At 39.5% G+C, this 9463-nt stretch overlaps 1 protein-coding gene across 3 annotated transcripts in view; it reads right to left on the reverse strand.

The window, feature by feature from the left end:
- Nucleotides 1-9463, reverse strand: part of B3GLCT (beta 3-glucosyltransferase) — a 116040-nt gene that overhangs the window by 98302 nt on the left and 8275 nt on the right. For all 3 annotated transcript variants that reach the window (XM_019530113.1, XM_019530111.1, XM_019530112.1), the window contains exons 2-3: nt 7624-7685; nt 1797-1836 (exon numbers count right to left, since the gene is read on the reverse strand). In XM_019530113.1, coding sequence (XP_019385658.1) covers nt 1797-1836; nt 7624-7685 — 102 coding nt within the window. The remainder of the gene's footprint in view (nt 1-1796; nt 1837-7623; nt 7686-9463) is intronic.

Below are 9463 nucleotides of genomic sequence, written 5' to 3' on the forward strand. Positions count from 1 at the left end.
CTTCTCTCTCCCCTTCCAACTTACCAGCTAGAGGCAGCTCTCCCTGCTGCCAGCTCTGCTCCCATGCTGCGCTGTAGCTGCATGCAACATGAGCATTTATCAGCCCTGTAGGGCCAATATTCAATATAGACAATTTTCTTTATATCACCACAAATCCGACATCGGACCGATGTATCGGTGCACCTCCAATTTCTACTGTTACCTGTGGCATCTGCGCCAAATGACTCAATGTCAGAAAAATACAAGAACTCTGCTGGTACAATTAAGGATTTCAACAAATAATGTAGGACAGAGGCTATCCAAGGGATGACTTTGCCGTTATGAAGCTTTGATGTCAGAGAGGACTTATTTCCATTCAGAACTTGGGAAAATAGAGAATCAGTCCTGGTAATCTTTTCAGTACATGCAGACCCCAGTTTTCATGATTAAGAAGAGTCTGAAATGATTGATACTGATTTTCTTTGATTCTTCTAATTCTAGATGTGATCACCATCAAATCATACCAAGAGAATTCAAACCTGAACTGCCCCAATATGACAAAGATAGTACTAGCCTTTATCGCAGGGCTGCATTTTGCAGCCAAACTCTGGAAGTCAAAGGACAGATAACTGAAGGGATAGTAAGTCATTTTTCTCCATACTGGTACCTATGGTGGAATCTCTATTACAGCAGCAAACAATAAAGAAATACCATTCAGTTAAGCATAAGACCGCTCTATATTTTGCCAATAAAACATTCACTTCATCACACATGTATTTTTTCTATTTTTTGTAAACTCTAATATGCTGATCGTAACTTGCACTATAGATTATGCATACATAAAAGATAGTATACTACAATGCACACTTTCCTGAACTTTACTACAAATCAGTAAATTAAGAATGATATGTAAACATATAGTTTTTGCAAGTATTAAAACATCCTTTGTTAATTCAAAAATTATTTTCCAGCAATGTGCGAACAATAGAAAACATTGCTAGAAAAAGATTCTCACAACTTCAAGGATTAACTTTATTTGTTCCTGCCACAAAAGCCAAAAGGACAATCTGTATGAGAATATACAGTTCACAATGAAAAAACCTACTCTTTACCCTATTATTTCCCCTAAGAGAAGAGATAAAAGTAGGGTACTGAAGTATGATTTCATTGTATTTATGCACTTCTGAGGTGAAGTTTTTCTGTATTGACAATGGGCTCAGCATTCAGTATTTTTTGGAATGGATGTCTTTAGAGTTTAACCTTCTAATTGTCTCTCAGTGCATATTCAGTAAAGATTTTTCTATTTAGCATTCTATTGACTGTTTCTCTAGCTGCTTAAAACGCATGCACCTGGGTTACTACAAATCTACTGCACTACTAGGACTTATAAGAGTGATGCTTTGTAGTTTCACGTTAAGTCTTTTCAGTAGTGACTTTCTATTAAGTGACTTGGTAAAAAAGCCACTGTAGAGTACTAATAATACTGTCTGTGAACTTTCATACCAGAAGTACTCAGGTTATTAAAAAAGAATGGATTTTGCTTACTATATCTAGCTGATTTATTTCAAGCTCATATATTATCAACAATTATTAAAGATTCAGGGTTTATCAGTTAACTAACAATACTGCTAAGTATTAAAAGGTGATTTACATAGGCCCTCATCATCTAAATATAACTGTACATTGATTATACTAAGAGGGCATCCACAAGTAAAAAAGCAATATGCATTGCACACTATCAACACAGACAAAAAACAAGATATACAAATCTGAAAACTGGATCTGCACAGATCTACATGAATAATCTGTTTACTTACCAAGCTTTACCTCACTTGATTTTCCACTTCTTTCAAATTTCTGTATTAAGAAAAAGGGGGGAAGGGGGAGAAATATTAGGACACAGACAAAAACTCCAAGTATTTGCAATCAGAAGTCAAAATAATCAAAATGTTGTTGGGGCTTTATATAGATTTTTTAATGTCAGTCTTTCTGTTAAAACATGCTAAAAAACAAAGCAGAAAATAAGATTTTCATCCTCAAGAACCTCTACTTACAGAAACAAGGGAATTTTCTGCACGACCACATATGTTTAACTGACGCAATGCATTTAAACAATTACTGAAAAACAATCTTAATTTCCAAGTCAAGTTTAAGAGGGATTACTTAACCCTGTTAGGAACAATTTCATGTTTAAGAACGTTTTGTGACTGAACACTAAAAGTATGAAATACAGAACTATAAATCACAGCAAACTCAACACCTTCTTCATGCCTGATCCACTATCAGTTGAAATAGGATTCTTAAAGCATGCCCAAATTCCAAATTACACCAGTGCCCAAATAAATATGAAAAGGCAGCTGCAACTGCCCAAGTAAATCCCAATAATTTCATGTTACCATATACAATTGTGATGGAATTTTAGCTGAGTGCTCAGGAACAGAAAGTGATAGTGCAGCATCACCCGGGAAACCAAGATAATAAGTTCTAAAAATATCTGAGGTGCTTATTCAATCGATTCTGAATAAATTGGAGGCTGAGAAGAAAGGGGATGTGCTCAAATTTTGCTGACTGATGAAAAGACTGGGTTTAAGAATTGATGCGAGCTTCCTGTTAAAGTTTTAAAAAAAAACAGTGTAGTCCAGGTTCAGATAGAGTCTTCCAGACAGTACAACCTCAGTTCCTCAGGTTTCCCCATTTGTAAAGTGAAGATTGCATTTACCTATTATTTCACTGGGATGTCGCCAGGTTTAACATATTTGTTTATTGCATGTTTGAGATCATCAGATGTAAAGGGCTAAGGGCAAAATATTACTCTACTGTTAGGCAGCAAATTTAATGCCCCTATTTTTCTGACTATTAATTCTTGCCCATACACACTACTCTCTCAAATCTCATCTCTACCTAACTCTTTGACTCTGTCTTGCCTCTTGTGATCTCTCCCTCAATCCAAATTCACCTTTCACACCCAGATATGAAGTACAGTAATCAATCCTGGAAGTTACACGATTATAGTTCTTTGGCACATGATCAATATCTAAAGCCAGATGCAAATAGCTCCTAGTCTTAGACCTGTTACCAGAAAGTAAGCATCTACATCACAAACACACTTCCACAGATGGCACCCTCAATAATAGTCTCAACAAAGACGTTGAGGGGAAAAAAAAAAAAAAAAAGTGATGAAAACTGGGGCCACTGTGCCAGTACAGACAGCACAGCTGTCATTCTACACATGCCATTTTAGCTTGACAAAAAGTGAGCATCCACACATTTAAGCTATTTGCTGTGCCACAAAAAATGCCCAATACACCATAAAACCTGCAGATCAACCACAAAGAAGCGGCTATTTCAGACAACAACTTTTGTCGCACAACTTTTGAATACCAAATGTAACATATATACAGGCATACCTCGTTTTATTGCGCTTCGCTTTATTGCGCTTCGCAGATATTGCGGTTTTTTTTACAAATTGAAGGTTTGTGGCAACCCTGCCTTGAGCAAGTCTATCGGTGCCATTTTTCCAACTGCATTTGCTCACTTCGCATTTTTTAGCAATGAAGTATTTTTTACTTAAGGTATGTACATTGTTTTTTTAGACATAATGCTATTGCACACTTAATAGACTACAGTATAGTATAAACATAACTTTTATATGCACTGGGAAACCAAAAAATTCGTGTGACTCGCTTTATTGCGATATTCGCTTTATTGCTGTGGTCTGGAACCGAACCCGCAATATTTCCGAGGTATGCCTGTACAGATCTCTCAGCCCCTCATTATCCCAAAGTGGTCCACTCTCCCCCCGCCCTTCAAGCTCTGTAGGGACCCTGATACTGCTGCCATGGTTACTAAAGCACTAGGTGCTGCCAGTGCTGTGACAGCCCTGATAGTGCCGTGGGAGTTTCTGTCACTGCTGCCAGTCACAGAAAATGTCGGGCCTCTGGCAGTGGCAGTAGTGAGAGTGGGAGTCTCTAGTCCCAATCAATCATTGCCACCACTACTGCTTGCAGCCCTTAGCCACAACGATGAAAGACCCGATACACAAATTTAAAAAAAAAACAATATAACATTTCAGTTAGATTTATACCAACTGTAATGAAAAGCACCCATTTAATGCTTTAAGCACACTTAATTTTTAATTCAATAGAATAAAGCAGACCCTCCGATTTGCTCAGATCAGCTCGAGTACACAGCAACATCTGTATAAATAAAACTGAGACGTCCCCCATAGTCCAACAATAGGCATTTCAATCCAAGCCAAAAGAGAAAAAACCAGGGTTGCACACAATGCATGTTCAATTCTATTTGTAACCCATTTTGCTATTTCCCTGGACATAGAGCCCGCAAATCAATCCTCTGCCCAAGTCTCTCAGGTACCTTCTATGATGGGTCCTATGGGTTAGACATCATCTTCAAAGTTAAAAAGAAAATTTAGCTAAGGGATTATCTTGGAAAAGTAAGCCCTTCTAAGGTTACTTACAGATAGTGGTGGCTGTTACATATTATGCATATACAGGCAGTCCTCAGATTAGCAACAAAATTGGTTCCTGAAAACCATACCTTAAGTCAAAACATTGCAACTCAGAGCCCATTTTCCCATAGGAAACAATGTCATAAATGGGGACTTGGTTCCTGACCCAAGGCCCGATACCCTATTTTCACCAAAAATAACCCAGAATTTTGTACTCAATCAATTATAGATGAGTAATATAGCTGCATTAATGTATTCCTATTGTAAATAGCAATCAGATTGATTTGAAGCACTTCTTTGCTGGACTTTTTAAAGGGCTCTTGGCTGGAGTCTTCTCAGGAGTCTTGGCTGCAGGTTTCTCCGGAGTCTTGTCTGCTTTCTTAAAGAAAGCGTCCAAGGAAGTTTTGGACAGATGTTCTTCAGGAAGATGGGTGATGCAGCGAAGTTGTTTGCTGGTGTGGCTTGGCATCAGATCACGCTTTGTAAAGTTGAAACTGACATCAGAAAGTTGAAACAGGGTGACAATTTATAAATGTTGTAAGTGCAAAACGTTGCAAGTTGAGGACTGCCTGTATCACAATCTTAGTACCAATAAGAGAGAATAGTAAGGTAAACTAAGTTTTCCCAGAAAATGACAGATTATCAAGTATTTAGAGGTGAACATGTATAATAAATATGGTGGAGTGTAGCCACCAGTTGCCTGCACTTCCTGTTCTACGGAAGACTTCATCCCGCTGTTTTTAAGAGAATACCTTTATTTACACGGACAAAATTAATTTGAATTAAGTTTTTGGAATTTCAACTTAATGGGGAGGCCTTTTCAGTATTCATGAAGAATGAGCCATATAAACAGATAGTACTGGGACGTGATAATGCCACCTCTCTTATCGTTTCTTTTAGCCCCAGTGTTTGACCAAGGCAATATATCAGAATTGGCACAAAAAAAAAATAAAAAATCTACTTGTGGTAATGAAAGCAACATATTCTGATATGCAAGATAAGACCCAGTATATCATAAGTTCAGAAGTGTGCAGGAGAAGTTTGAATTTATTAAAATTAGTGAAGTAGCAATTTTAAACGCATCAAAATAAAGACTCTTTAAATTTACACTGATTAGATCTTTGACAGTAATGATAGCAAGAGATTACTGGATGCATATCCCACTAGTAGTTAAGACCAAAATGAAATATTCAGTACAGTATCTGTTGCTCCACATAGCTTTTCCAAATGTCTGGGTAAAAATACAATACCAACAGAGGTGCACCTATATATTGGTCCAATACTGGATAGATACCAATACAAAGAAAATTGACTGCATCAGAAATCAAGTTTTTTTACCTGATATGACTGACAATTTGACTGATAAATGCCTGTGCATGTACGCAGCCGCAGCACAGCACGCAGGCAGTAATGAGCACAGCCTGGCATGCAGCTGGTAATTCCGTTGTGGTGGAAGGGGAGGCGGGAGAGAAGGGGCGTTGGGGAGCAGATCAAGGCCCCTCTGGTGAGGGAGAGAGTGGGACAGGAGCTGGGGCAGGCACTGCCCAGCCAGAGTGGAGAGGGGAGCAGGACAGAGCCCCGGGTCTCAATGATGCACGCACCCCAGGAGGGCATGTGGCAAGGGAAGGAGGGGCATGTGCCCCCTGGATCTGCACGAGGCGGGGGAGGCTGCTGCTGTGGGCTGGGACTCGGGATGCGCCAGCCTCTTCCTGGTGGGGGCTGGGCCAGGCTGTGCTTGGTTCGGGCAGCAGCAGTGGTGCCAGGAGGAGGGGTTGGGGGGACTGCAGCAAATTTGGGGGTGGCTACAATCTGTGTCCCCCCCATCGCTCCCCTCCCAGTGCTGCTGCCGCCCGCCCCAAGTGCAGCCCAGCCCAGCCAGCCGTTGCCAGGAAGAGCCCAGTGCAGCCCTGACCCCAGAGGAAGACCACTCTGCCCTGTGCAGATGCACCCCCATGCCCTCCCAGAGTGCTTACAGCAGCAGGAGCCACCTCCCTGCCCCGCACTCCCTACACATGCCGCAGGTCCATCCCGTGCCCTGCCCCAGGTGGGCAGCACCTTCCCCAAGCCCTGCTCCAGCCCCACTCCCTCCCTTACCGCAGGGGCCTCGATCATCCCCCCCCACCCCTTCCACCACAACAGACTTACCAGCCAGACATTGCTCTTCAAGGTCTCGGTAAATACCAACGATGCTGTTTAATTCACAGGGTAAGATTACTTATGGGATCCCTGCCTCCTAATGTGAAAACTAGATTTGCATGTTTTATCCAAGCAGTATCTTGGCTAGCAATAGGCAATAAATTTAGTTGAAAGACATTCTTTTCTTGCTCAAACTATTCTATATTACATAAAATCAATAAAGAAAAAAATTTACATTTTCTCCCCACTAATCAAATGGGTGTACTTTTTTTGAGTAATATTTTTTTTTTTTTTTTTTTTTTTTTTTTTTTTTTTACACACGTATACGTAATACATACATACAAATAAAATTCTCTGTCTTATTTTACAATGCATAATATAATGTATTATGCATTGTAAAGTAAAGACAGAGAAAAACTGCACTGATAACGTTGAGTGTTCAAAATGTATCATCAGTAGCACAACTAAGTTGTAACTAAAGATTTAAAAAAAAAAAAGTTTACAAACGTCAAAGTTTTCACCCTATTCTTGACTTAGTTCTGGATGAAGGAGCACATTTCAATCCTTCAAACACTTAATGTAATAATTTTACTTACAAATAGGGAATAATTATTCTGTGTTTTTTGCAGAAACCACAAAAAAGAAACTTCCACAAACTCCATAAAAAAATGGTGATCCCTGCAATTTTAGCATAGAATCAAGCGGGGGGGGGAACTTATTAAAAATAAAATACTGTCTCAGTGAGAACCAGCAGTCCCCAGGACTGCTAGCATGAGCAGGAGCAGTAAAAAATGGTGTCAGCCTCCCACTCACTCCTGCCAATCAGAGGTGAAGGGTGAGGCTGCACAATACGCAGACTTATTAACCAATCAAGAGACAAAGGGCAGGGTGAAGATGGTGCTGCCTAGTACTTTTACCTCACTTCAGAAGGAATTAAGTAGATCCCTACTTACAAAGGGACATTGGGAGATTTCACCTCTCTCTCAAAGAACTTACAATTGACATGATACATTAATTTTGTGACAATTAAAACTCAATACCTGCAATACTGGTTGCTCAGCCTTTTCCTTTGCATCCTCAGCAACAATAGTTACAGCCAAAGCTAAAAGCAAAAACAAAAACAAAAAATCTTCTCTCAAAATACAGTAGTTGATTTTCACATTTGACAAAACTCCACCTAAATAGGACAAGAAAGCAATTTTGGTAATTGTATCACTTAACATGAAGAATATCGGTAAAAATCTTTTCAACCATGAGAAAATCTGTTCTTTTACAAGTTATTCTGCTGCTGCTGCTGACGATTTTATCCCCATACATCTCTGGACAGAAAATTCTTCTTTGATGTGAAGCCAATTTATCTTGGCTTCAAGTCAAAACAAATCCCATGAAAAAAATCATCATATCTGCCGAGTCCAGTGGTTCAGCTGATAGCATAATGTGCTATCACATGAAAGACTTGGATTTCATTTTACCCTTCAGTTAGGGGTTGTATTTTATCAGATAAGCCCCACTTGGAATCCTGGATGAAACAGAGTTCATGTAGCACTTTCAGCAACTGGCATAAAAACTGCTAGAAACTAGAAGACCATCACCAACCTTGGTTTTATACTTTAAATAGCTACACAGCTCTTGTTAATATATACAGAGGAGAGGTCCAATTAAAAATTAGCAGAGAAGAATAAGGCCGAGCCACCTTAATATGACTGACCTAGCATTATCTTGAGTCCCTGATCATTAGTAATATGAAATTGCCCTGGGTGTGCAACTTCATCTACATTTTAAAAAAAACAAAAAACACTTTTTATAATTTTTTAGGAAGTTTTTCCTTCCCTTGCTAGGACAATGTGTTTCAATTTGTCCATCTGTAAAACAAGGATTAAATTTACTTCAGACAGCTGATGTGTGGTTTGGTAAAAATTTAGATTTTTTAATTTAAAAGATTCCTGAGAAGACCAGGGTATTTTAAACAAAAATTACTATAATCCAAATGAGAGAACTGAAAACATTACTAAAAAGGAACAGAACAGAACACAAGTAGTTACCTTTAAAACTAAGAAAGCCTCCTACAATAACAGATTGACCCTCTATTTGCAACTAACAGGCATATATTATTTGGAATCAAAATAAAAAAAACTGAATAGTTAGTATCCATAAATCCCTTTAGCCAGAAGAAGCATCTCCTCACTTCCTAATTTTTTCCATGTGATTATTCATCTGTTTTATCCTAACCTGCAAACCAAATATTAAACATCACGCAATGTGCTCTATCATGACATACCAACTGAAAAAGAACCTAACCTCAAAGCACATAATCATACAACTTAAGAAAGGAAAGTACAATAAGTAAACATATAACATATACTGCATGCTGGGCACAGGCAGAACAGCTAAAATGAGGTTTAAACCTAGGGGCTAAGGACAGAAGTTACACATAAACCAGCTTAAACCTGTAACAGAACAGAAGTTCAGAGCACATAAACCAGTTTCAAAATGGCTGAAACCGGTTTAAAATAAGTCTGATACTACACTGAAGCAGGATTAACTGATTTAGGTCAAATTGGTTTATGGAACTTCCATCCCAGACCCCTTCCTGCTTCAACAGATCAGCAGGCATTGGGGGAGTCCCTGTTCCCCCGAGCACCGCCAGGTCAGGTCACAATCTGGCAGAGGGGAGATTCAGGCTAGATATCAGGAGGCGCGACTTCATGGTTAGGGCGGCTAGGATCTGGAACCAACTTCCAAGAGAAGTGGTGCAGGCTCCTACCCTGGGGGGCTTTAACAGGAGGCTTGACAATCACCTGTTATAAACTAGTCAGGGGGGATCAGCAGGCATTGGGGAAGTGTTCCCCCCGAGCACCGCCAGGAGTGACCAGGAATAAC

The sequence above is a fragment of the Crocodylus porosus genome, unplaced genomic scaffold (genome assembly GCF_001723895.1).
Source record: "Crocodylus porosus isolate Cpor-Errol unplaced genomic scaffold, CroPor_comp1, whole genome shotgun sequence".
Taxonomy (NCBI): Eukaryota; Metazoa; Chordata; order Crocodylia; family Crocodylidae; genus Crocodylus; species Crocodylus porosus.